Consider the following 27,893-nt stretch of genomic DNA (forward strand, 5'->3'; position numbering starts at 1 on the left):
TGACCTCGGCTTCCACAGGAATACGCCCGGCTTTAATACGCGACATTTATACGGGTATGAGAGCATATCCTTCTCGCTGAAAACACACACACACACACGTACATACACACATACACATGCATGCATGCGCACGCACACACATACACACATGCGCGCACACACACACACACACACACGCACACACGCACATGCACACACACACACACACACACACACACACACACACACACATGCACACACACAACCCCCCCCCCCCCCCCCCACACACACACACACACACACGTACATGCACACCACACAAAACACACATGCATTCCTGCATGCAAGCCTCAACGTACTTTCTTTTGTTCCGTATGCCTTGTTTTCTTAGAGTATCAGTGCAGACACCACCCTTGTGCAACTGGATACCGATGCCAAGCAAGGAGAGTTAATAATAATAAATTTCACCAAGACTGCAATGGTGAGTTGACGCATGTGTGCATGTGCATGTGTATGTGTGCATGTGTGTGTGTGTGTGTTTGTGTGTGTGTGTGTGTGTGCCAGCTAGTTCGGTTGGTGGGTACTCTTATGCCAGATAGTGTTGGGCCTGTTGCCAACGGGCTTGGCTGCTTGAAGGTGTATTGTTGTACCTACCACCTTTGTTGGTTTCAGGGTTCATATACTTTCTATTTGAAGTATACATACCTGTTAACCATGGACTGCTTCTGGCTAGATTAACTCTTGTGTAATCAATGGTGCTAGTTGTTGTAATTCAACGTTCTGCACACGATAGGAACTAAGGCACTCACAAAACACAACGGGTAATAGGTTTATCCATTACTTTACCATAGTATAGTAGAAGACTGGAGAGTCCTTAGACTCGAGCGGAATGAATGAAAATGATAGCAAGCTCAGGTTATATGCGCTCCAAGCGTTTGGTGCAACCGGATACAAAGTTAGCGTACAGCGCATGCGGACTTTAGATCTCTAGATGTACGCTACAGAGTGGCGTGCAGTTTTAGAGCAGCGAGCACAATTTTATTCTAGAGATGTACACAGAGCGCATGCGTCAAATTCAGTTTGGGGAAGGTTGCGTGTGAGCAACATGCAAATAAATTATGGGCGAAGACTTTGTAAACAACAGCCTTCGCTTGCAGCAAGAAGATAACTAATGTTTGTAAACATGAAGTATTATCATACCTTGCAAGAAAGGTGTCTCGGAGTGACCTAGACCTGGAGAAGTCAGGTACGTGATTTATGTATTTGCACAACATATTACTATCGTGAATATTTGAAGTATGCTCGAGAATTATTGAAATGTCTAACTATAACATTCCCTTCCCCTTCACAAAATAAAATGAAGCCTGAAAGTAAAGACGAAATCTATAAACATGAGCCCGAAACCCCGTCCAGTTACTTGCCGAAAGACGGGTTCTCAATTAAGCGCTCTGGTGGTCTAGAGACCCGAGTAGAACGTCGCAAAGAGACTGCTGGACTGGGTGTGTCTGGTTCAGAATCTATTGCTGTGCTTGCATCTGCAGACTCATTGTAGGTAACAGTACTAGAAGCGGGAAACGTAGCAGCTGTAACAGTAGGAGCGTTCTCAGAGCTATCCTCTGGAGTAATCAAATTATCAGGTATGGAGGGCAATGGACACTTACGAGCCGAATCAGCACTGTCGGCTGTATCACCGGCGGGATCTCGTAACCGTAAATGCTCAATATGGACATGACGGATGGTGGTACCACTCTCAACAGAGTAGGTCAGTGGTCCCAGTCTGGCTGCAATAACCGCTGGTGTCCATTTGTCATGGCGAACATCCTTGACCCAGACGCTGTCACCTGGCAGGAAAGCTCGCATAGCTGGCGCAGAGTCTTGCTTGGCCTGCATGTGCGTTGCAAAACTAGGATAGAGAAATGAGAAACGTGTGACGGGGACGAACTTCATAATTATGCTAGCTGGTGACGCGTGAGAGACAGAATGTGGTGTGTTTCTATACGAAAACAGGAATTGCGAAACAGCATCTTGAGGAGAATCATCTGATTTTGCAAGATGTTTCTTAAGTTCTTGTACTAGACGCTCCACCTGTCCATTGCTAGCAGGATGGTACGGAGGGGTTCTTTTATGCCGAATACCATTTTTCTGACAAAAGGTGGCAAATTCCATGGACGTAAACTGCGGACCATTGTCCGATACTAACATCAGCGGGATTCCGCAATAGCTAATGAACCGTTTCAAGCATGATAATGTCCGCTCAGTAGTAGTAGATTTGCCCATAACAAATACATCTGCCCACTTGGAGTACGCATCAATTATTAACAAGTAGTGCTGACCTTTGTATTCAGCGAAATCAAGATGAACCCTCTCAAATGGCCGGTTCGGGTAGACCCAGTGGTGAATGGGTGCCTTCGTTGGTGCTCGAGCCTGCTGTTGGCATAGACGACAATTCGCAGCAAGTTCAACTATGTCTTGGTCTAAGTGAGGCCACCAGAAGAAGGATCTAGCCACAGCTTTCATGCGAGATACGCCAAGATGATCAACATGCAACTCATGCAACAGACTGGAACGAAATACCAAGGGAAATACCAAGGGAATCACAACCCGCAAACCCCAGGTGATACATCCCTGCTCAACAGATAGCTGGTCTCGAATACGATAGTACGAGGAAAGACTGTCTGGGACACTGCTAGGCCAGCCATGTGTGATGTGGTGCATGACCTTACGTAGAGTGGGGTCAGCTGAAGTTGCCTTGCTAACATCGGTAGCGGATAATGGCAGATCATGACAAGGATCAACATTGACAGACTTAATGTAATCCGTGAGCTGTTGTTCCTGAAGCACAGAAAGCTGAACGGGCAAACGCGATAGACAGTCAGCAACAACATTATCAGTACCATTGATATGCTGAATGGAATATTGATACTCGGACAAAATAACAGCCCAACGTTGTAGACGTGCTGTAGTGACAGACGGAAGTTGATCGTGTTCACCAAAGATCTTCAATAACGGTTTGTGATCGGTGCGAAGGGTGAAGTGTCGTCCACACAGATACTGTTTAAGACGCTTCACGGCAAATACAATGGCAAGAGCTTCTCTCTCAATTTGCGCATAATTTCTTTCAGCAGCAGCCAAAGAACGAGATACATAAGTAACAGGACGCAAATAACCTACTTTGTCTGGTTGTAGTAGGCAGGCACCGATTCCCGTGGGAGACGCGTCGCACTCCAAGATGAGTGGTTTCTTGGGATCATAGTGAGCCAGTACGTTTGACGATGCTAAGATCTCCTTGCACTGGATGAACGCATGTTGACACTCGGGAGTCCAGTTCCATTCTGTACCCTTCTGAAGAAGACGGTTCAAGGGATACAACAACTGCGAAGCATTAGGGATAAATCGACCATAAAAGTTGACCAGCCCCAAGAAGGAGTGTAGTTCTGACGAGTTAGTGGGCTGTGGTGCTTTGGCTATAGCAGATACTTTGCTAGGATCAGCATGCAGCCCCTTGCTTGATACAATGAAGCCTAGATACTTGACACTCTCCTGGTTCAGCTCACACTTTGCTTTCTTCAGCTGTAATCCTGCCTTCTCAAATCTGTCTAGAACTTGACGCAACCGGGTATCATGCTCTGCTTGGTTGGTTCCCGTGATTAAGATGTCATCAAAGTACACGATGACCCCATCGATGCCAGCTAAGATCTGCTCTATAGTCTTTTGCCAGATTGATGGTGCTGAGGAAACGCCAAAGGGCAATCTCGTGAAAGCAAATAACCCTCGATGGGTTGCAATGACGCACAGTTTCTGACTGTCTTCGGACAATGGCAACTGAGTGTATGCTTGGCTGAGATCAACTTTTGAGAAAACAGAGGCCCCTGCAATGCTGGACAATAAATCACTGGGATTTGGAATAGGGTGTATGTTGCTTTCAATATGCTGGTTGATGGTGACTTTAAAGTCTGCACAGAGTCGTATAGAACCATCGGCTTTCTTCACAACAACAATAGGAGAAGCCCACTCTGAAGATTCTACCGGAACTAGAACACCCTCCTTAATCAAGCGATCTAATTCAACATCAACTTGCGGTTTCATGGCGTATGGCAACGGTCGAGCTGAGTAACACTTGGGAATTGCCCCGCTGGCAATGTGGATCACCGCCTCCGAGTCATGGATCTTGCCCAGACCACCTTCAAAAACGCTTGGGAACTCGTCTAATACAGACTCAGAATCAGACGTACGTGGAGCAGAAGAGACAGAACAGATGGTATGCCAATCCAAACGTATGTTAGACAACCAATTGCGGCCGAACAACGGGGTGGTGCCCTCTTTGACCACAAGAATCTTCTCCTGGACATGTTGCGACTGGTACTGTACATCGACACAGGCCTCCCCCACAACAGTTAAAGGTGCCCCCGAGAAAGTACAGAGTGCAGTCTTGGTGGCATTCAGTTTGACATCTCCCCACAACTGTTTCCAAAGAGCTTCAGGAATGATCGATAACTGTGCCCCTGTGTCAAGTTCCATGTTGAGGGGTTTCCCGTTTACATGTACATCAACTCGGAATTTGCCAGTGTGACTGTGCTGGGACCCAATATTGGCAATCATGAAATCTGAGCTTAGAGCTTCATCACATTGGTCAGGCAGTGAGACATGGTGAGTACCAGCATCCCTAGGTTGGGCATGCGATGATCTACTTGCATTACTACTACTAGTACCACCTTGAGATCTACAACAAACAGCATAGTGTCCAACCTTACTACACGTGTTGCATCGGCGGCGGCGTGCTGGGCAATCGTCAGCTGACGACGCGTGACCCACCCTGTTGCATCGCGTACATGGGGATGTTGACGATGTCGTAGAGCGTACGGCGTCGACGCTGCTCGGGCTGGCACTGACGCTTGACGCTGCCGTAGCCATAGATCTTACTTGAATGCCTGACGATTCTCGCACGCGAAACTTTTCCAGCAGCACCTGTAGGGTAAGGTTACTCTTGGACAGAAGAGAGCGTTGCAGATCGACGTCAATACAAGTGGCAATCATCTGATCACGAATATGCTCGTCATCTGCAGCAAATGCACAAAGTTTGGCCTGCGTACGGAGTCTGGTGCAGAATTGTGTGGCATTCTCTCCTACATTGGGTGACATCTGTCTGAAAACGTGCCGCTCAAAAGTTGGATTGACTGTATATGCGAAATGCTCATCAAGCATTCTTACCGCTTGTTTGAAAGCATTGTCATCCCCTGGTCTATCTGCCTGCGCAACCGGGTCTTCGAGATCTTCAAAGATCTCCTGAATCTGTAGGCCAGCCTTGTGCAACAGCATGCTGCGCTGGCGATCTGGGTCGGTGATGTCCTTGGCTTCGATGAAGTACTGGAAAGCCCGCCGCCATTTCTTCCAACGCTGTTGGACCTCACTTGCGTGCCCACTGATAACGAACTGGTCGATGGAGTCCTTGGACATGGTTCGGAAATTTCGTCGCCAATGTTGTAATTCAACGTTCTGCACACGATAGGAACTAAGGCACTCACAAAACACAACGGGTAATAGGTTTATCCATTACTTTACCATAGTATAGTAGAAGACTGGAGAGTCCTTAGACTCGAGCGGAATGAATGAAAATGATAGCAAGCTCAGGTTATATGCGCTCCAAGCGTTTGGTGCAACCGGATACAAAGTTAGCGTACAGCGCATGCGGACTTTAGATCTCTAGATGTACGCTACAGAGTGGCGTGCAGTTTTAGAGCAGCGAGCACAATTTTATTCTAGAGATGTACACAGAGCGCATGCGTCAAATTCAGTTTGGGGAAGGTTGCGTGTGAGCAACATGCAAATAAATTATGGGCGAAGACTTTGTAAACAACAGCCTTCGCTTGCAGCAAGAAGATAACTAATGTTTGTAAACATGAAGTATTATCATACCTTGCAAGAAAGGTGTCTCGGAGTGACCTAGACCTGGAGAAGTCAGGTACGTGATTTATGTATTTGCACAACATATTACTATCGTGAATATTTGAAGTATGCTCGAGAATTATTGAAATGTCTAACTATAACACTAGTGAAGCTTGTATCAGATCCACTCTGATTTAGCCACCCACACTAGTACCAAGTATTACCTTCACTGGGGGCAGGGGGTACCTGCAGTTGGATCCCGGGACGGATACCCTGATGCCGTCAATCCTTTTTTCTGCACCTTGTCCTCACCCACTTACTGAGGTGTGGTGAGCCCATAAGTGGGATCATTTCAAATCCACCCTAGTTTGGGGATTTCAGGGGGTGTCGGCCGTTGGTTGGTTCAATGGCCAATTGAGTCATCTTTCCAAGATTCCTTTTGAGTCTCTCTCCCCTCTCCCGGGGAGACCCTCGTGACCAGTTTTGGCAGTGAGCAAGTACAAGTACAAGTGTGTGTGTGTGTGTGTGTGTGTGTGTTGTGTGTGTGTGTGTGTGTGTGTGTGTGTGTGTGTACGTGTGTGTGTGTGTACGTGTGTGTGTGTGTGTGTGTGTGTGTACGTGTGTGTGTGTGTGTGTGTGTGTACGTGTGTGTGTGTGTACGTGTGTGTGTGTGTGTACGTGTGTGTGTGTGTGTGTGTGTGTGTGTGTGTGTCCCATATGGTGCAGTGGTATGTGCAGCAATTTCCAATCGATAGATTGCGGGTTCGATTCCCGACGATTATGGTCACACACGTCTTTCTTCTCTTTCTCAGACTCTTCCTGACTTTTCTTTCATTCTCCTGGGTGGTTACCAACAGCCAGTGCATGCCGGAGTATGTGGTGTGATGTGTGTGCGGGAAAAAAAAATGAAAAAGACCAAAAAAGGGATTCACTGGCCAGAAAATGTCACTCCAAATAGCTGTATGGTGTAGACCAGGCTGAATAGTGACGGTCAATTCTTCAGCCTTGCAAGCTGTTGAATGGTGTAATCCCAGCACAAGTTGCTATGGCTTCTGCCGTAGCATTGCTATCATCGCCTCCGGCGATGGGCGTCAAAGGTCAAGGTCAAGGTGTGTGTGTGTGTGTGTGTGTGTACGTGTGTGTGTACGTGTGTGTGTACGTGTGTGTGTGTGTACGTGTGTACGTGTGTGTGTGTGTACGTGTGTGTGTACGTGTGTGTGTGTGTGTGTGTGTGTGTGTGTGTGTGTGTGTGTGTGTGTGTGTGTGTGTGTGTGTGTGTGTGTGTGTGTGTGTGTGTGTGTGTGTGTGTGTGTGTGTGTGTGTGTGTGTGTGTGTGTGTGTGTGTGTGTGTGTGTGTGTGTGTGTGTGTGTGTGTGTGTGTGTGTGTGTGTGTGTGTGTGTGCGTGCATACAGTAAAACCTGTAACTAAAGACCACCGTGACTAGCGACCAGCCTGCTACTACCGACCACTTCACCAGGCACGGAAGGTCTCACATTCAAAATGCACTGTGACTAGCGACTACCTGCTGAACGCGACCAGCGACCACCTTTTCCAGTCCCAAAGACAATTTTTGACCCGTAACTAGCGACCGCGATGTAGGAAATCAAATGTTGCTCGAAACTCCTTCTTGAAATTTTGCTGATTTTCCATGGTCCTGAAAGGAATCTTTCGATACTACAGCTGAACAAATGAACGCAGGTAATTTTGGCTGTGGAGTCGGTGTGGACTGCACTACACCTGTCAAAATTTCAAGCGCTGTCGAGAATAAACATGATAGGAAACGTCTTGGAGAGCGCATCGAAAGCGCACTCTGACCGATGTTACTACTCTGAGGAGAAACGAAGACTGGGCGGCTCTGTCACCCCAGTCATACAGACGGATCGACGATGGCATCAAGGAATCCAAAAACAAAGCAGCACCACAAGGTCCTGATGCTGAAGGATCGCGTTCAAGCAATCGAGAAGTCACAACAAGGACAGTCGGTACGATTGATCGCATAAACAAATTTGAAGCCCAGCGCAAAACGAAACTTCCCCAGGGAACGTTTGACTCCTGGCTTCAGAAGTAGCAGCTGAATTTGGAGTCTGCAAAAAATTAATCTTCTCTCTCTCTCTCTGTCTCTCTCCATCTCTCCGTCTTTCTCTCCAAGTGTTGTTTGACCTGACATAAGAATGACATTGCGCAAGTCCTAGGGGTATTAGCTGCATTTTGACATACATATCATATAATGGGATCCATATAATTATGGTCACGCGGTGCAAACCTCTAACTAAAGACCACCTGCTACTAAAGACCGCTTTTGCTGGCACCAAGGGGTGGTCGGTAGTCACATGTTTTACTGTATGTGGATGTGTGTGTGTGTACGTGTGTGTGTGTGTGTGTGTGTGTGTGTGTGTGTGTGTGTGTGTGTGTGTGTGCGTGTGTGTGTGTGTGCGTGTGTGTGTGTGTGTGTGTGTGTGTGTGTGTGTGTGTGTGTGTGTGTGTGTGTGTGTGTATGTGTGCGTGTGTGTGCGTGTGTGTGTGTGTGTACGTGTGTATGTGTGTGTGTGTGTACGTGTGTATGTGTGTGTGTATGTGTGTGTGTGTGTGTGCGTGTGTACGTGTGTGTGTATGTGTGCGTGTGTGTATGTGTATGTGTGTGTGTGTCGCCTTCTTGGCTCTTCGTATTTCGCCCAATATGAGCTCTTCTCCAAACATATACGTATCCATGTGTGAAGTGTGGGTGAACTTGATGTGCAAATGTCGAGATACAGTCAGACCTCGCATAACCGCACACATCCGTTTTCCACGAAAATATCCGGATAGGCGAGGGAACCGGATAATTGAACACACATACTGTATGTATGCAAGGCATATGCTGTAAATCGGTAACCAACGATTTTCTTCCAGATGGCGACAGGTCCAGATAAAAGAGGACCAGATAAGTGAGGTCTGACTGCAGCACTACAGTATATTGTTAGGAAGTTTGAAGCTGTGAATAAGATGAACTGTGCGCTCATAACAACACCCGTTTGGTCTGCGATACAAAATAAAATCTCAACAATCAAAATGAACATCAAAATGAAGAAATAGATATCCCAGTTTTTCTTCTTTTTTTCTTATTGTGATGTTGTTATGACTTATCAGTGCACAATTAATCTTGTTCCTTGCCATTTTGCGACCTTTGTCTCCTCAAAATTCTGCGCATGCCTCACGCAGCTTCATTTGAGATATTCACTCATAGGAAACCTGACCGACACTCAAATAATTTGTGTCTCCTCGTCGGCTAATTATGTTTAAAACTGTTTTTGTTTTTTTGTTTTTTCACTATGTTCACATACCCAACTCGTAAATAATGATGGAAGACAATGGTACTGAGACTAGTGTGCGTGTTGTTTTCTTTACATGACCTCCCCGCACAGATATCAATGAATGCCAAGAGGGCACACACAACTGCCCACACGAGTGTACTAATACAGTTGGAGGCTTCCACTGCAGTAAGTCTCGGTGCTGTTAAAATTATAATTATGTAATCATGTACATGTATTACATACTCTTGTTATATGAGCCAGGGACTACAGAAACCACCCTATGGCATTTTTTGGCGAAAATTTTTTTTTCTCTCAAAATGTTGGTATGGTATGGTAATGTGCTCAAACAAAATTTCAAGTTGATCTGCGATGGTAAAATGTGCCTAACCACCTATTTAATAATGGCATATCAATTGAGCAATATAGAGCAAATTTATGTACACGGTATGTAATGTTCTTTGTATATCTTCATTCTTGCTACTACGTAGTAGTTAGGCAGTTCAAATGTATAGTGAACTATGCCCTCAGCTTCATCCAGTGACGCCTGCGCGCCGTCCACTAAATCTCGGTAGTACTGCCGCTCCTCTTGTGCTAGCGATGTGTGCGAACACAGGGCCTGGACACTACATTTCGTCTCTTCCTCTGTACGGGCGACACGAATTTTGTACCGCAGATTGTCACACAGTGCGCATACGTCTGTCCTTGGCTTCATCACTTTGATGTGTGCTGCCTGTCTCCTCCAAATGTGGCAAAATGACCTGTAATGAACAGGCGAATACTGTGTGACGGTCTTGGTGTAGATGTATGCAGACTTCTTGTGCTCGGATGCTGGTAAGTATACTGGAGGGTCCTCAGCACGACCTCGCTCCGCTGCAGGTTGAGGTAGACCGTACATGTTAGCATAATTATGACTAAATAAACTGCACTACATCCTGCTCTATGTCTGCTGAAATGGCCAAGTGCTCTGGTGTTCTCCCAGTCAAGCCATGTTGTGCCAGTTGAACGACTCCTTTGTTTGCCTTTTTTGAAGGCGCTTCATTACATGACTTCCAACAGCATGAACTGCCATGAACACGTCCTTGCACAACTCGTAACCACGTACATGATAGCGGAAATAGAAAGGTCGATCACACCGCCAGTCATCGACTTTCGCATGCTTCCAGTCAGTGCGCCCAGAACAAACTGCTTGAACTGTTGAAGCGCTTTTTCGATTCTCGCAGTTTAGAGACTGCAAATATGTAGTCCTCGAGCTGCTGCTCTGGGATGACTTTCCAATGATTCTTCGACTTGCATCCACAGCCTCTCTCAATCCCATCGCGTATGTCCGAGGAGACCACGCTTCACCTGCTCCGTCGTCGGTGGCTCAGGTGCGGGGGTATCTGGTTCGTCATCCGATTCCGAGTAGTCGGTGTCACTCTCCGCGTTTGAAATTTCCGAGCTGTCGGGGCTTGGCGTTTTCGACACAACACTAGCAGCACTCGAGCTTGCTGTGACTCCATACGTCTTCTTCTTAGGTGGTATATCATCGCCGTCGCTGTCAGCATCGGTGTCGGAATCGCTCGCCGACGACTCGCGGGTGCCAGCGCTGAATCCGTAAAAATTCTCGTCGTCCGATTCAAGCGCCTTCGCATCAGGGACTAGTCGACTCCACACAGAATCGAGCTGCGTCGTCTACTAGATGTTGTAGCCATAATCAATCACAGTAAGTGGAGCCTCATGAGTTACTCGACAATCGCTCGAGCTCGGAATCCTTCCCCGACCACCTAACAAGACGAGAGACGGAGAAGCTCTTGAGTCTTGTCAAAACAAAAGTGACGAGTTCTGCGCTTCGCGTAACTAACTTTGAGTCGCGTGACTTTGAAACGTCATAACTTGATTTTGATATCAAACGTCGTAGGGCGGTTTCTATAGTCCCTGGCTCATATATGTACTCTTGTTACTCAATCTGCGGACAGAACTGTTTCGTCCTTTGTGGACTCGTCAGCGCAGCACAGAGGAAATGAGGCCGAACCTGCTAGCAATGGAAATAAAAATTTCCAATCAGGCCTGGCGTACCTTGCCAGAGTGCTCAAACTGACAAGTCAGTGAGCTCTGCATAATGCAAACAGCAAAGGCACCACCCCACGCAAGAGTGCTCAACTGCTACAAGAGCAGGAGCGAAATACTCAATCTGCGGACAGAACTGCTTCGTCCTTTGTGGACTCGTCAGCGCAGCACAGAGGAAATGAGGCCGAACCTGATACAGGTAGACTCCCTTTAATTCGAACCTCAAATTGCCAGGCCCTAACTTCTAATTATCGGGAACTTCTAATTATCCAAATGCAGCCCCATGTACTGATATGTATGTCAAAATGCTTGAAATCGCATGCTGAATATTTTTTGCACATTTTTATTTGCATCAACGAAACATAGGTGGTCGACTGGTCGTACCGGTCGTGTACAACGGATCATCAAAACATTGGATCGACACAAAATCATTTTGACATCTTCATTTCTAGTGAAGAAGTAAGTTGTCAGTCACTGCAGCTTTCCTGAAACAGTTTCAACGGAAAAGAACTGCGCTGCCTAATCCGCGTCATGAAAGGCCGTCGGACAGCAGCACGTCGTTCTGAAGAACGGAAGTGGAGCATAGGCATAGACAATATTTACGACAATAGTGTTTTTGTGCGCCAACATCTCCGCGCACGAGCTGGCGCGGCACGAAAGGCCATCGAGATCCGCGAAGAGAGTCGGCCACCTGGAAGACGTCGTCTTCAATCAAACCTTTGCAATTTGCCTCGCACGGGCTTGAAAGAAATTTCGAGAGAAGGTGGGTTTCTTGAACGCTATAGTCGATCCTGCAGCGGACCATCGATCGATTTTTGAGCTACTCTTGGCTAGAGAAGGAGAAAAGAATGAACTTCGAATTACAAGGATAGCAACTCAATCTCACTTCGAAATAAGCGTTCAAAGGACATAGCCAATGTACTGTAAACAGCTCTTCTGTACGAAGACTGGGTTCGAATTATCCAACCGGCGCACTTTTCGTACTTCGAATTATGCATTCGATTTTGACTTGAAGTGACTTGCAGAAGATCGGTACGACGAAAAAGTTCGAATTACACGGAATGTTCGAATTATACCGTATTCGAATTAGAGGGAGTCTACCTGTACAAGTGGAAATAAAAAAAATTATGTACTCTTGTTATAATATATGTACTCTCGAGTATTTCGCTCCTCGATCTTGTAGAGCACTCTCAATAGAACACACTTGCGCTGGTTAGCTTTATGCTTTGCCCGCTGCTTCTAGCAGTTTGAGCACTCTCAGCGCTAGTATATCGAGCTGTCCTAATGTCTGTGGTTCTCGTAGCCATGGCTGACAGTTCAATCCTATTTTAAGCTCGGAATTGCACTGATGAGGCCTCATTGGCCGAAACAGTCTGGCGGTCTGCATCATTGAGTACTCTTGTTATATATGTACTCTTGTTATATATGTACTCTTGTTATATAGACAGTTGTCTAAAGTCCCTAGGCTGCTTACAGTGCTCAATGCCCACTGGACAGAGCAAGTAATACAAATATTACACAGCAATGAATCGAACACGTCTCATTCCGCTGTAACTCCGAGTTTCGTGTCAAAACACTTCATTTTTATGCTGTCTGATGAGGTGTTTTGACACGAAACTTGGAGTTACAGCGGAATGAGACGTGTTCGATTCATTGCTGTGTAATATTTGTACTCTTGTTATATACATGTACGTAGGTACATGTAGGTACCTGACTGTATGCACTGTATCAAGAGTAGATAAACAAGAGTGTGCAACTCCAGATCTCTTCTGCACAATCTGCAGATACCCCCGCCCGCGGCGGAATTTTTTGTTGACGTCACCTTTTTTTCAGAAGAACGCGCATTTTTCCCCAGAGCGGTGTGAGAGCACGTGCTGGGCACCGACTTTGCAATGTAAAGCCCGACCAAGTGCACGAGGCGAAACTTTCCAAAAGACTCGCAGCGCGTGCATCGTCGAAAAGATTATGTCAACAAAACATTCCGCCGCGGGCCAACCCATCCCGGAGTTGCACACTCTTGTGTATCTACTCTTGACTGTACTCATGTGTACTGTGCATAGTAGTAGTAAGATATCTACTTCCGCAGCACCGGCATGATCACACTGTGCGTGCTCTTGTTCAGGGGTTTTCCCCCAGCCCGCTTATGCTGGCTGGATGCATGTATGCATGGGGATGAGGATGCAACAGGTGTGGTTGTGAGCTTGAGCACAGTACAGTCGGGTGCCGTAGAACTGGGGGGTCAGGGTTCTAGCCTAGCCCGTTCTTGTTAGCGAACACAGCAGTTTCGTTCTTATTCGATGGTACAGTCTTACATGTACATTTATGCAGAGTTATACGTCTGAGTGTACATTATAGTGTACATTACGGTTCCCACCCTTATCTGCAAAAAATCCAGCCTAAACTGTTCTTTAATTGGTGAAATTCTAGCCTGGCGGTTCTTCGGCGGCCCGTTCTTCGCCGCCCGATAGTACTGTAGGAGTTGTGCGAGGTTTCAACGCGAATTGCCTTACCGTATATTCTCTATTATAAGCACAGGTCTCCATTACTAGCACAGTCTCTAATACTAGCACACTGTGAGCACCTTTCGAAACATTATAAGCACAGTCTCTATTATAAGCACGGTCTTGGTGGAAATCAATGCTGCATGCATGATATCTCGCATGTATTTCTTCTTGATCTGTATGGATGCATTGGTTGAAAAAATATAAGCACGGTCTCCAATATAAGCGCGGTCTCCATTATAAGCGCGGGGCAGAGGGGTTGATAAATATGGTGGTAAAGACACACCTGGCAATATGGCGGTAAACACACGCCTGCCCACACACGCTCTCTAGGCTGCAAAGTTCTGGCACAGAGCTCTCCTCAGTCTCACCACCACCACCATCAGTTCGCGCCTGGCGCCTGGTCGATGCATGGCTGGCGGTATCCGGCATAGCAGGCTGGTACATCAAGTAGCGCATGGCACATAGATGATGACGCAGCAACGACATAGCTCGATTGCGACGTACGTTTCGTCCCCGCTGGACTCATCAGGCAATCTTCTTCTTGGATGTCTTTACCACCATATTTATCAACCATAAGTACAGCTGCAGTGGTGTCTTCAACTTCATTCTCCCGGGCAGAGGGGTGTTGAAAAAATATAAGCACAGCGCTTATAATAGAGAATATACGGTATTGTAATTACGACTTTCCTTCTCAGCTGATTTCTGCAATGAAACTCCCTGCGAAGATGATGAAACATGCGAAGTGAAGATGGTCTATAACAAGCCAATGCAAGTATGCAGAAGAGGTAGGTGTGTTTGTGCACTGACTTGATTTACATCTTACATGTTTGTGTCATGTGACTAGATTTGTGTGGAAAGCGATCATGGCATGGCAGGGGGGGGGGGGGGGGGTGTAACTAACATGGCCGACATCATGTGACCACCAACATGGCCGACATCACGTGACCCATAGATACAGGGGCTGAGTGGAGTTGGAACCAACATGGCCGACATCATGACATGTGACACATAGATACAGGGGCTGAGTGCCAGTGGAGTTGGAACCAACATGGCCGACATCATGTCATGTGACCCATAGATACAGGGGCTGAGTGGTAGGCCTAGCCCGAATTTGCCGGCAGTACTGGCTGATTTTCTTCTCATGCCATGAGGTGTTGTCTATAATAATAATAATTCTTCCAGCAAAATATCGAAATTTCCCACGAAAAGAAATTGCCAGCAAATTCCGAGCAAAATATCAAATTTATAGAGGATCCGGGTGTGTTTTGGTAATTTTATTCTAATTTCTTTGGTTTCATTGGGCCAACGTCGTGCTGAAATAGCTCGTGCAGGTTGTCAGGGGTACATAAATTTGAAATCATGATACAAAATCCGTAATACTGACACCATTTTCAGTTTTGCTTTCCTCATCAGAGTCACCATCCACTTTTACCAAAGTAGACATTCGAAGCTATTTTTGCCACAAAGCAGGAGCAAAAAAAATTCACGGTTCGCGTCAGACTCGGTTTCTCTGTATAGAGGCCGAGTTTTCCGCATCCGTAGGAACGCCACCACCCTTCAAGGATCAAGGCGCAGATGCAGCTCCTAAAGAGCAAAATGGAGCAAAATATCGGAAACGAAAGGCAATGCCAAGCAAAATATGGAAAGTGCTTGGGCAAAATTTGCCGGCGAAATATCGAAGCGCCCCGAGCAAATTTGGGCTAGGCCTACTGAGTGGAGTTGGAACCAACATGGCCGACATGATGACATGTGACCCATAGATACAGGGGCTGAGTGCCAGTGGAGTTGGAACCAACATGGCCGACATCATGACATGTGACCCATAGATACAGGGGCTGAGTGGAGTTGGAACCAACATGGCCGACATCATGACATGTGACCCATAGATACAGGGGCTGAGTGGAGTTGGAACCAACATGGCCGACATCATGACATGTGACCCATAGATACAGGGGCTGAGTAGAGTTGGAACCAACATGGTCAACATGATGACATGTGACCCATAGATACAGGGGCTGAGTGCCAGTGGAGTTGGAACCAACATGGCCGACATCATGACATGTGACTCATAGATACAGGGGCTGAGTGGAGTTGGAACCAACATGGCCGACATGATGACATGTGACCCATAGATACAGGGGCTGAGTGTCAGTGGAGTTGGAACCAACATGGCCGACATCATGACATGTGACCCATAGATATAGGGGCTGAGTGGAGTTGGAACCAACATGGCCGACATCATGACATGTGACCCATAGATACAGGGGCTGAGTGGAGTTGGAACCAACATGACCGACATCATGACATGTGACCAATAGATACAGGGGCTGAGTGCCAGTGGAGTTGGAACCGACATGGCCAACATCATGTGATAGATGTACCCGGGTCCCGGGGAACATGTCAGCAAGCTTGCTCGATTTCTTACGATCTCGATCGCCTTCGTCAAGATCATCATGACCAAATGAAAGTACGAAAAGAGCAATTTTCCGGCATCCATCAAGGTGCAGGTAACGTCAGATTATGAGGTGTACGCACAATGAATCATACACTAATCACTGTTCACTAAAACACGTTGATACTCTAAGAGCAGTACAGTCAACAGTGCGTATAACGACACCCGGCGGGGCATCAGAAAAGTGAAAACTGTGTGAAAAGTATTCGCGAAGTGTCCTTATACCCGAAGTCCCATTGTATGTACATGTATTACAGTTAGATGGGACTTTGCTCTGGGCATGGAAATTCTGTCGTTATTCGCGAATTGCGGTTAAATCCGCAGTCGTTATTAGCGAAGTTGACTGTAGTATACTCTAAAGGCAGCAGTATTGGTAATTCTTTGTTAGTGAATTTCTTAGTCTGCCGGAAATGTTGTTCTGCCTATCAAGCGGGACATGCAGGGTATGTAAATTGTGTGTGTGTGTGTGTTTGTGTGTGTGTGTGTGTTTGTGTGTGTGTGTGTTTGTGTGTGTGTGTTTGCGTGTGTTTGCGTGTGTGTGTGCCTGTGTCTGTTTGTGTGTGTGTGTGTGTGTGTGTGTGTGTGTGTGTGTATCTGTGTACATTTATTATATTCAGTCGGTCGCGCGTAAAGCTTCAAGGTGGGCTCCACTCCACCGAGACCGTATTTTCACATATCCTAAATGTTTGCAAGCCACAATATTGTCTTCAATTCTCCTTCTTTTCATCTTCCATCTTTGGTCCAATGTCAGTCAAGCATTTCAAGCCGCCTTTGCAAGGATGTGGTCATGTGCAATGTGTGCTGGGCCGCGGATTGTGTGTGTGTGTGTGTTTTTTTTAATGATTGTGATGTGAGCGAGTTGTTAGCCAGGGGGTCGGCAGATAATAATACAGTCATCTCTCTTTAGCTAATCCAGCACTTTATAAACCAGCACAATTTGTTGTCACCAAAATGTCCTTTTCATGCACATTGCAGCAGTAAATCAGATCTTCTAATCCTGCACCCTCCCTAACCCAGCGGAATTTCCGTAGCACAAAATGGTGCCGGGTTATAAAGGGACTGCTGTATTTTGACGATTCCCTGTTGTCAGCATAGGGTCCGGCGGATTCTGCCGGCAGAAAAATTGGCAGAATTCGGTACTTTTTCTGGTAAGTTTCATGCATGTTTGGTATGTGGATAAAAAATGGAGCAGAATTCGAGGAAATGCCCGCCATAAGGTTTGTATGGTTCTGCCAATTTCACTGCTTTTCGAGCAGAATCTGCCACCTTTTCGAGCAGAATCCGCCGGTCCCTATGTCAGCACTTTCGACTGACCAGAAGCTGTTGCTGGTCATCATTTGAGTGGTGTCCACATCTGGTGCAGCCTGTACGGTCACGGCCGAACCAGGCTGGTTCATTTCAAGGTACATGTACATGATTGTATACATGTGTACATCATTATGCATGATTTTAATTCCGATGATCTTTTAGGCCATGGTAAAAATTTTCTTTGATTCTCAAGTACGCGCGCACCGATTTTTGGCGGCGCACCGACGAATTTTTTTAATTCTATGCATGCATATGCGCGCATGAAAGCGGTCAATGCGAAAGACATGAGTAGTAAAATACCGGTATTTTTCTACTCCCTGGCCTGAATAATATGAACATGTGACCATGTACTATGTGTGACCCTATCTTTGGAAATAAAAAAAATTGTGGGAAATAAAATTAAAAAAAATAAAACGCTCGCTCGCACCGCCATTCACAGGCTCATGACCTGAGAATCAACTTTATTTTTTACCATGGCCTTAAGGGTCAGGGGGGGGGGAGAGGAGCGGTGGTGACAGCGGGTGAATTCCCCTACTGAGTTGGGACTCCCATTTCTGTCCGCCGCGAGCGCTGGCCCGGTAGTTAGGGGTCGTCCATAAATATCGAACTTTTTTCACAAATAATCTGCGAGGAGATCATAGTGTTAATATAGTTATGAATAGGATGAAGGCGGCAGACATCACGCAACTACGTTACTTGTTCGATATGTATGTGTATTTTATAGCAATAATATAGAAATCCGGAATCGATTTTCTCGTTCCAATCATCAGTGGGGAAAATACGGAACTCTTAAAAGGAGAGTTCGGACAAACGTCACTATCACGACACTGCATGCTTTTAAGAAACGAAATATTCAGTGAAATGCAATGACAAACATACACGCGACAACACTCAATCTGCGGACAGCAAGCTGTTTCGTTCTTTGTGAACTCATCAGCGCAGCACAGAGAACCTGATAGCAATGAAAATAAAATTTTCCAAAGCCAGATTTAAACCAGGCCCGAACGTGCCTTGCCAAAGTGCTCAAACTGACAAGTCAGTGAGCTCTGCGAGACAACAGAAAGACATTCTGAATAATGCCCTGCGAAAGCGCCATTTTGTCAATGCATTTTACTGAATACATGTATTTCGTTTCTTAAAGTGTCGTGATAGTGGTTTTTTTTCCAAATTCTCCTTTAGTTCCGTATTTTTTCCCAACTGATGATTAGAACGAGAAAACCGATTCTGGATTTCTATTAAAAAAATCACAAAACGAAATAATTTTGTTATGGGGTGGGAGGGGGTTGACCGATTTCTTTTCAGAAAACATTGATACATGTACATGGCCATAGGAGCAGTGACACACTTGTACCAGTTTTGTTGTATTCTTGCATGCATATGTCAACATCTTTTTTTACTTTCTGAGAGGGAGGGATGGGTTGGGTCTAAACTGAAAAAAGTTCGATATTTACCGACCGGGTCCCTTATTGTGGCACTCGTCACAGCGTCAAAACGTATGTACCCAGGTGCGTGCCCCGTATGGGTTCCTGGTTGCCCGGAACCCCCCTTTTTTAGCTCAAAATGCAGGATTTTGCTTCATTTTTTGAATTTTCCCGGGGACGCCCCGGAACCCCCCCCCCCCTTGAAGGGCGCCGGCGCACGCACCTGGACTACCTGTACCTGTATGTTCAAAGCACATTATGTACACCCCAAGGCATCACTGGATAGTGGACTCTACATACTCCCTGCTAGATATCGTCATCAATCAGAAAATGTTGAGTGGTCAGCCATGTTTGTATCATTACCGGTACTATTAGTACAGGTCGTCCCCCGTTAATACGAGTCCGGTTAGTACATAAACCCCGTTAGTACATAAACCCCGTTAGTACATAAGAAATCTCAAGTCCCGGACGAAACGTGGTCACTTCCATACACATTTTGTCGGTTAGTACATAATTCGTTAGTACATAAACCCCGTTAGTATATAACATTTCTCCGTACCCGCATGCCACCTACATATACCTCAATAGTACATTTTGTTGGTCTTTTGGCCTTCCAGTGGAGGCACGTCGTGTTCTAGTTTCTACTTGTGGACGCTCAGAAATCAGAGCGCACATCACAAACCAAAAAAACTCTGTTTTTTCGAGTGACTGTACTGGCGCGGCTGGGCATGTATCATGTAAACTGTAGAATCTTCGCTGACTGTGACCGTTATAACATAATTTTTATGTATATCGAAGGAATCAAGAATATCTCGCATGGCAGCAAGAAACACTCAGAAAAGTTGAAAAAAGTGAAAAATTCTGGTATACAAGCAAGTTATGTACACTTTCGTTTAGTACATAAACCCCGTTAACCCTTTAGGGGTCATAGTACGGATTAATCCGTATGTCACACATGTAGTGCTTTGATCACCAATTTTTGCCAATTCTTTGACTTTTTATTATTGGATTTTTGGCAATTCGATTCTCAAGACAATTTTCTACTCGAAACCTGAGTTTTCTAGGTAGGTTGAAACTAAAAGTTTTGAACTACAGGCACGAAGAAAAATTTGACGTTCAACTGTCTGAGTATGCACCAGCTCATGAGTGCAGTAAAATTTTGTTTTAGATTGGGATCATTCTGTCACTCTTTTTAGGAAACCACGATCAACTCTGTCACAACTCTGTCACAACAGATCACATTACCAGAGACTATTCGGTGGCAATCTGTTTGGTCCACTCTGACCTTGGTTTTGGGTTTTCGTCCATTTTGCAAGCATTTCCTACATTTAGAGCAAGGGCTGGCAACCTCACATTGTCAGATTGAGCTCTGGTTTTCTCTATTGGATTCCTTTTTCTGTCCTTGTTCGTAAAAATATAGGTGTTATGTTAGTAATTGTGAACGGTTGTTCAGATATTTGATACTTTTAATGCCGCTTCAAATTTGACGAACAATCCTCAAAACAATTCGACCCCTAAGGGGTCGTCCATAATTATCGAACTTTTTTCACGAAACGAAATAATTTCGTTATGGGGTGGGAGGGGGTTGACCAATTTCGTTTCAGAAAAGTTCGATACATGCACATGGCCATAGGAGCAGTGGCACACTTGCGACTTTTGTTGTATATGCATGTATAATTATGTCAACAATTTTTACGTTCTGAGGGGGAGGGAGGGAGGGGTTGGGTCTAAACTAAAATAATTCGTCTGGTGAAAAAAGTTCAATATTTACGGACGGCCCCTAAAGGGTTAATACATAACATTTGTCAAGTCCCAGAGATTATGTATTAACGAGGGACGACCTGTATTAGGAGTCCTTTACAGCAATACTGTTACACTGTCCCTCCAGGAACTTGCGATTCCGCGGCCGCGTTGTTTTCCGCGATTTGAACAAAAGTCCGTGATATCCGCGATGTTCGAAAAATCATCCGCGTTTTTGTAGAAAACTGTCCTTGATACTTGAAAAGCACCGCGATATTTCGAAAAGCAACCGAGATAACCGAGTCTTTCTTCAATGTTGTTTAGTTCTTGAAGCTCGTCAGTAGTTTACTTGTGAGATCGACACCAGAATGGAGAAGTTTCTGGGAAAATCAGCAGCTCACAAGTCACAAAATAAGGCTCGCGTCGAGTGTTGTCCGAGGATGGAGGAAAGCTGTCTTGCAAGCTCCTGTCAGGCAGTCGAACACAGTCAGCGCAGCACACGTTCTGTTTTGTCATGCATGATTTATGCTGTACGACTCGTACATCGTACACCACTACAGTACAAGTACCAAAATCGGCCGCAATTTCCGCAATTTTACCACAATAATCCCGCAATATTTGACAAAATCCGCAACATTCCCCGCAATTAGTGGCATTTTACCTCGCAACTTTTTCCGCGATATTTCTGAAATGTCTCCGCAAGTTTCTGGAGGGGGCTGTGCAGTGTACAGTGTACAGCACATTGTATTGTTATACATATACATGTCGGCTACAGGCTCTGAGTAAAGGTAAGGCATTGTGCATGACAGTGATACAAAAGTTTTCTGACCTCAGTCTCCAGGTCTCAGAGCCGGGCTCATATCTGATGAAGTTGGGCGTAGAGCAAAGAAACTCGGAGTTGAGACGCGCGCCTGACTTCCACTGAGTACTGGTACAGGACCAAGTAGTTAGTTGTGTGCCTTGCTTGGTTCAACACAGCCACTAGTGTAGCAAGAGTTCATAACCCCCAAGGTTATGAACTCTTCTTCAAAAAGTTCTTGATTGTTTTAAAAATGTAGAGTCCATAAACAACACACTCTTGATGGTAGTCTACATCAGGGAGTCGTAAAATACGACTCCCTGGTCTACATAGCTTTGTACCAATTGTAGCCTACTTTTTTTTGTATGTAGGGAGTTGTAGATCTACGTACCCGGAGTCCCGGACCCGGTACATCATACATCTGATCATCGTAACATTTCTATGCATGTGACCATGTCACGTGTCTACCATACCGTTCCCAGTTTCCCACTTGCCCGTACATGTCGCATGGCATGCATGGCTGACTGTTGTACTGACTGTCGACATGTCGATTGTCGTAGCGTGACTGCAAAAGACGTACAATGCACCTTTGTGATTCACACGTTTTTTGTTTTGGTTTTGTTTTGCATTGGCATTCGGTTCTTGCTTGTGCTGGCAAACTGAGAAGAGCGTCGGTCATGGCCTACTCGCTCTGTCCACTGTTGCTCTTGCTGTTGACCAGCTGTTCCTGGTCTTCGTGCCGAGGCCAGGTGCTTCCGAGCGAAGCTTTGCTGCGATGGAGCGCGTACGAAATGGGAGCCATGATATCTTGGAATATTGACACCATGGACGGTGAGAAACATTCTTATTGTTTCCCTAATCATCATGTAGAGTGTAGTGTCGCAGGAGGCACGAATGTGTCTCGACTACGCGTGCCTCGGAAGCCGACAAACAAGAAAAATAAAACGAAATCCAGCTTGTTGCGATCCTAAAATAAAATGAAAAGCAAAAAATTATAAAAATGAACGAACACTGCTAGGTATGTTTACGAAATATTTAGTTACTGCAGACCCATCATGAATGGACCCGTATAAAAGTCTGAGGACTGCGATACAGTAGAGTCGCGCGCTGAAGAACGTGGAGCCCAAGAACGTCCAGGCTGAAATACTAAGAACGCCACATCCTAAAGCTAAGAACGGCGGTGTTGGTTTTCTGGCAGCTTGTGGGATACATATGATCCAGTACGCACTGTTTCTAAGAACGTGCAATAAGAACGCAGCCAGATTGCTGAAAAAATAAGAACGTCCCAGGCTAACCCCTCGGAAACAACGTTCTTGGGCGCCTCGACTCTACTGTATGACGCGAGGGCGAGAAGAAGTAGATCGCCCAATAAATTAAATAAATTTCACGGTTCGCGTGAGACTCGGCTGAAAGCCGAGTTTTCCGCATCCGCCGTGGATGCGCCACCACCCTCTAGGATCAAAGGCGCAGATGCAGCGCCTAAACGGTGGGAGGTGAGTAGATCAGACCCACCACCAAGTGGTCAAAAACCGAAATCCCATTAGCTGCATCCATGTTACCCTCGTGCCAGGCCACGAGTTCCCAATTAACTGTGGGTCGCAGCACGGCTGGAAAAATTCCTTCCGCTTCCAAGCAGGACTTGAACCTGGTACCCTCTGTTTCTCAATCATGGTCTTAGACCATCCCACTATGCCTGCCTGCATAGATAGATCGCCCAAAAGCGTTAGTTATACGTCTATTTTATAAAAGCATAGGTTACAAAGGAGTAGAAAACAGATCGTAGCCGACATTGCCCTAATTCTCAGCTAAGAACACAATCACCATGTACTGTATAAGCAGAAATATTCGTCTGGAATTTAATTTCGTCTTTTTCGTCCAAGGAGGTGTTTGGACTATATTAAATGTCGTACTAATGTCGATTTGTCCAGCTTTTCGATACACTGAGTTATGATCCATGGACAAAATTTACAACCTGACGAACTCCCTTTCTTTGGAGTTGGACGAACTGTCCTGCCTGTACAGTATTCCATGCACATTTCCCATGTTAAGTTGATGCACTCATCACCGTACATGGCCATTCATCGACATTATAATTATACCGTATCATCTCTAATAATTATAAGCACAGTCTCCAATAATAGCACGTCTCCAATAATAGAACACCTTGGGGCGGCATTCAAAAAATAAAGTGCTCAGTCTCCATTATAAGCACACTGTGTAAATTCATTATCTGTACCGGTGAAAAAACCCTGAAATGTGTGTGTCTGACATGAATTTGGCATGGCAACAAGCCTCTGAAATGAGGTTGAAATAATAATTGAACAGTCTCCAATAAAGGAACGTCTCCAATAATAGCATTGGGCGGAGGTACATTGAAAAAATAAAGGACCGTGCTTATATTAGTATAGGCCGCACTGGAGTAAGAGCCGCACCCCCCCCCCCCCCTTTTTTGCCACGAAATACAGACGTGTATCCTAATTTTATCACCATTAATTTGATTGAACTCGGATAATGAGCCAGTACTGAATGTAAAATAGAAGAAGAAAACGCATGGGAACGAGTTACGAAGCAACAGGGATGAATTTATCCTGTATCGCATCGCGGTTTGCGATGCAAAATCGATCTACTGCTACTCAAAGTCATCGTGATTCGCAAAAAAACTGCGATACTTACAGACTATCCATGCCTCCTAGCCTGCGCTGTCAAGTAACATGCATACCATGCAGTGTATGTGGTGCAGGTACTCTCAATCCGCATGCACATGTACGCTTCAGTCGTTTTGTTGTAGATTGGCTTTCAGGCATCACTCTCAAGAAGGACAATGTGGTAAACACCCAACCTTCAAAGAAGAATGCTGATCAAAACCAAGCACTGCAGTGCAGTTGTGATTTTGTATAGCAGAAACCGCCCCTTTGTTTTGGGTGAATCTTGAGTGTGCAAGGTGCGGCTTATACTCCGGAAATTACGATACATGTTGGTGAAGAAAATGTCTGCTCCGAACGTCAGAGCTCGCACTTCCTGCCGACTGACTTGACACTTGACTGACTCACAACTGCGCCTGGCAAGTCAGTCGGCAGGAGGCGCGAACTCCGACTTTTTGGAGCAGACGCTTTCTTCGCTAATTTACCACCGATGTCGCAACATCTTAGTTATATAGTCAGACCTCGCCTATCCGGTCCTCTTTTATCCGGATCCCTCGCCATCCGGAAGAAAATAGCTGCTTACAGATGTACAGCATACGTGATGCATCCAACATAGCCGGTGTTCGGTTATCCGGTTCCCTCGCCTATCCGGATAATTTATAGAAAACGGATGTGTGCAGTTAAACCAGGTCTAACTGTATACATGTTTGTGCTGGTGATATCTGTCTTTTGATCAATTTGGGATTTTTGGATGCAGCATTGATCAGCGTAGGCTACACGCCATGCACCACAGACATGACACTGGCCACAGGTACTACTCACTCGCATGCCTCACATTTCCTGTTCGAATTACACGTCAAATCTTTATTTATATATTTCGTTACTAAGTTAATTATGCAGTTCTTGAAACTGCCCATCTTGAAAGCTGAAGGCATTGCTGAAGGCATTTCCCGGTGGCTTTCGAATCAAGTCCATCGTCCGCGTCATCATCTTGGATGCAAGGCGTGGTGTAGTGGTGTGGCGTGCTCGCTTAGCCGGAAGAGAGGCCGTCGAAGGTGCAATGGAGTCTGACGATGCTCGCTGTTTACACTGATCCAATAGTGCTAGTGCTGTGGGTAGTGTGTCCTCTTGAGATGGCTGGTCATAAGAAGCAAGACTGGCGCTGCACCTGTGCTTCGCCAAATGCCCATAACAGCCAGGGGCGTCACGGGGCAGTGGGTAGTGGCACGACCGGGGTCCATGGGTGTCCCCCTGGGGGGGGGGGGGGGGGGATCGGATTTTCCGGGCAACAGGGCGCGCCCTTTTATTGCTTTTTTGGGTGAATTGGGCGTACCAGCCTGGGCGTAAAGTGGTACGACCATGGTCGTACTGGTCGTACCATGTGTGACGCCCCTGACAGTGGACGGTGCTGGACCCTGTCGACCAAGCTCAGTGATGCAGCTGGCCCTCACCGAGTGGTTCGTACTTTACGGTTAGTCCAGCTGCTGCTGATATTTGTGTCATCATGGAGGCGAGGGTGTTCTTGCCCAGGGGCTTGCCATTGTGCCACGTATCTCTCTGACGGGTTGCTGCTGACGCTCGCTGGAACGATCTCGTTGTCCCTCCTTTCCTCTTTGTAACCTTGGAGGTGTACGGGTTGAAGGCACCCATTTGGTGACTGTCTACAATTCTACCACCGGGCACTTCGTCAGCGGAGGTGAGCGAACCCTGACGATTTTTCTCTTTGCGAGCGGTGGTCATACGGATGTATGTCGTTGTGGAGTCAGACTTGACTGTTTCGAAGTCCCCGCTCTTTGCGAGCGGTGGTCGTACGGATGTATGTCGTTGTGGAGCCAGACTTTCTGTTTCGAAGTCCTCGATGCATAGACTTGATGGATTTCCCCGACCTCTCGTGCAGAAGTGCTTGCTCCGACAAACCAAATGAATCTCGCAAGCCTGAGCGGTTCACCGGTGCAGTCTGTAAAGTACTTGTTCAGCCTAGTGTCATCTTGATCACTGATTGGGGATTTGTGATTGACCGCTTTCAGGTCGCCGTCCGACTTGAGCTTCTTGATGTAGGCAGCAAACGCTTTATTGAACTCTGTGAACTCGATGCCAGTGATGATGCTGTTGATATTCCGCTTGTGGGTGTTTAGCTCACGTTGGATTGCGTTTCTAAACGAAGCTAAGCTGGACTTTGCGTAAGGGGTGCCTTTCTGTGTGTCTTCAGCGAAACGTACGCAGACTTCAAAACACTAGCTAGGTGTGCATCAGAAACAGACTCCAGAAGACAACATGTGTTTCCTCTCTGCCACAAGGCAATCGCTTGTAAACACTTTCAGCCAGTTTACTTATTTTGTTTTTACTTCAAAGTGTTTTATTTCACTCAACTCGTGGTCCATGACCAATTGGCACACAAAGTGCGAGAAAGGGGTGATAGCCAACCACGGCAAGAAAAGGAAAAAAAGCGAAAGAAGGAAGGATAAACAAGCAGCGATCAAGGAGAGAGAGGGAGAGAGTGAGAGAGAGAGAGAGAGAGAGAGTCTGCAATTCTTCGTTTCTTCGGTGTTCCTGTTCCCCGTTGCATCTTCTCAACATCTTCTTCGCTCACTCGCCGAAATCGTGAGTTGACAGCTCGCTCACGGACACCATCTTCTGGCTCGACTCGCACCAAGCTGGTAGCTTCAACTTGGTTGATTGGCTCACCATCCGAATTAGCTCGGGAGTGACACGACCTCGATCGTGTGATGCAAGCAGAGTCTTGCGATGTGTTCATGCAACAAAACTTGAAAATTTGCAGAAGATTGTGGAAATCGCGGATTTACAAGAAACTGTGGAAAATTGCATCCGCGGTATCGTCATTTTCCCCAGAGGACGGACACACACACACACACACACACACACACACACACACAGTCACACGCACACACACGCGCTCACACACACACAAACACACACACACTTAGACTTACACACACACACACACTTACACACACGGCAGGACTAAGTGACCTTTCCTCCCTATCACTGTTCTACTGTAGGCATCCAGGGCTGTAACATACACATGCCTGCACTGCCGGAACCGAAGCTCTTCGATACGGCAGTGAACGTTGACTTTGAATCATGGGCTAAGGTCATGCAGTCCGTCGGAATCCGCTATTGTGTGCTGACAGTGAAACATGGCTGTGGATTCACACTCTGGCCGAGTAAGGTGAGTGGGTAAAGTGAATGGCTGTGTGTGTGTGTGTGTGTGTGTGTTTGTATGTGTGTGTGTGTTGGGGGGGGGGGGGGGGTACGTGTGTGTGTGTGTGTGTGTGTGTGCGTGTGTGCGCGCGCGTGTGTGTGTGTGCATGTGCGTGTGTGTGTGTGTATGCGTGTTTGTTCGTGTGCGCGCGTGTGTGTGCCAGTGGTTGTGCATCTGTACAGGTGTTCCTTTGCGCGTGAGTGCGGCTACTTACCAGTAGTACTTGTGCCAGTGAGCGGCCAAGGAATCGCACAATGGCGAAATTCCATCCTTCTTGAGTGCAACTAGTGCGTTTCAAAAGCCCAGAGCTCTGGTTTCAAAAAACCGTTAGGCCAGCATCTATACCATATAACATCTGTGATCACTTTGTGCATACAATTTTCGAAATTGGGCGTCTGTTATCCAATCGCTTAGAAATTTTTAATTTACACGAGAAAAATTGCGTGAGCTGCCTGAGCAATATTCCGAAGAAATTTCTCAAAAAGCTCAAACCAAATTTGAATTATTCGGAAAAAGTCTAGAGGTCTATACTTTTGAAACGCACTATACAGTCCATTCATAAAAAAATGGGTCCTGGCTCTGGCGAGCTCCCGTATTTGGCGATT

General features: G+C 46.2%; 2 protein-coding genes and 1 long non-coding RNA gene across 3 annotated transcripts in view; 2 read left to right on the top strand and 1 right to left on the bottom strand.

Moving 5' to 3' along the window:
- The first annotated feature begins 352 nt into the window (after positions 1-352).
- On the top strand, positions 353-17,152 carry LOC135820576 (uncharacterized). The gene is made up of 4 exons (XR_010554117.1): positions 353-460; positions 9,265-9,339; positions 14,399-14,488; positions 16,773-17,152. It is a non-coding gene; the product is annotated as an uncharacterized LOC135820576 (long non-coding RNA).
- LOC135821244 (uncharacterized protein K02A2.6-like) lies at positions 936-5,433 on the bottom strand. Its single transcript, XM_065334304.1, has 5 exons — positions 5,188-5,433; positions 3,151-4,341; positions 2,703-2,826; positions 2,313-2,403; positions 936-1,882 (listed from the first exon to the last, which is right to left on the bottom strand). Exons 1-4 carry the CDS (start codon positions 5,431-5,433, stop codon positions 2,345-2,347), a joined length of 1,620 nt encoding a protein of 539 aa, XP_065190376.1. The 3' UTR covers positions 936-1,882; positions 2,313-2,344.
- A 4,873-nt stretch (positions 17,153-22,025) lies between the features above and the next one.
- The window catches only part of LOC135821133 (uncharacterized), a 17,711-nt gene continuing 11,843 nt past the window's right edge, over positions 22,026-27,893 (top strand). Inside the window, exons 1-2 of the mRNA XM_065334200.1 lie at positions 22,026-22,254; positions 27,086-27,255. Coding sequence (XP_065190272.1) covers positions 22,101-22,254; positions 27,086-27,255 — 324 coding nt within the window. The 5' untranslated portion in view covers positions 22,026-22,100. The remainder of the gene's footprint in view (positions 22,255-27,085; positions 27,256-27,893) is intronic.

Source organism: Sycon ciliatum, chromosome 7 (genome assembly GCF_964019385.1).
Source record: "Sycon ciliatum chromosome 7, ocSycCili1.1, whole genome shotgun sequence".
Lineage (NCBI taxonomy): Eukaryota > Metazoa > Porifera > Calcarea > Leucosolenida > Sycettidae > Sycon > Sycon ciliatum.

Coding starts and splice junctions, on each gene's coding strand:
- LOC135821244 (XM_065334304.1), bottom strand. CDS start 5,433: ATGTCCAAGGACTCCATCGACCAGTTCGTTATCAGTGGGCACGCAAGT. Junction 2,827..3,150: donor GCCTACTACAACCAGACAAA/GTAGGTTATTTG, acceptor TTGCCCGTTCAG/CTTTCTGTGCTTCAGGAACA. Junction 2,404..2,702: donor TTCAGCTGACCCCACTCTAC/GTAAGGTCATGC, acceptor TGCCAACAGCAG/GCTCGAGCACCAACGAAGGC.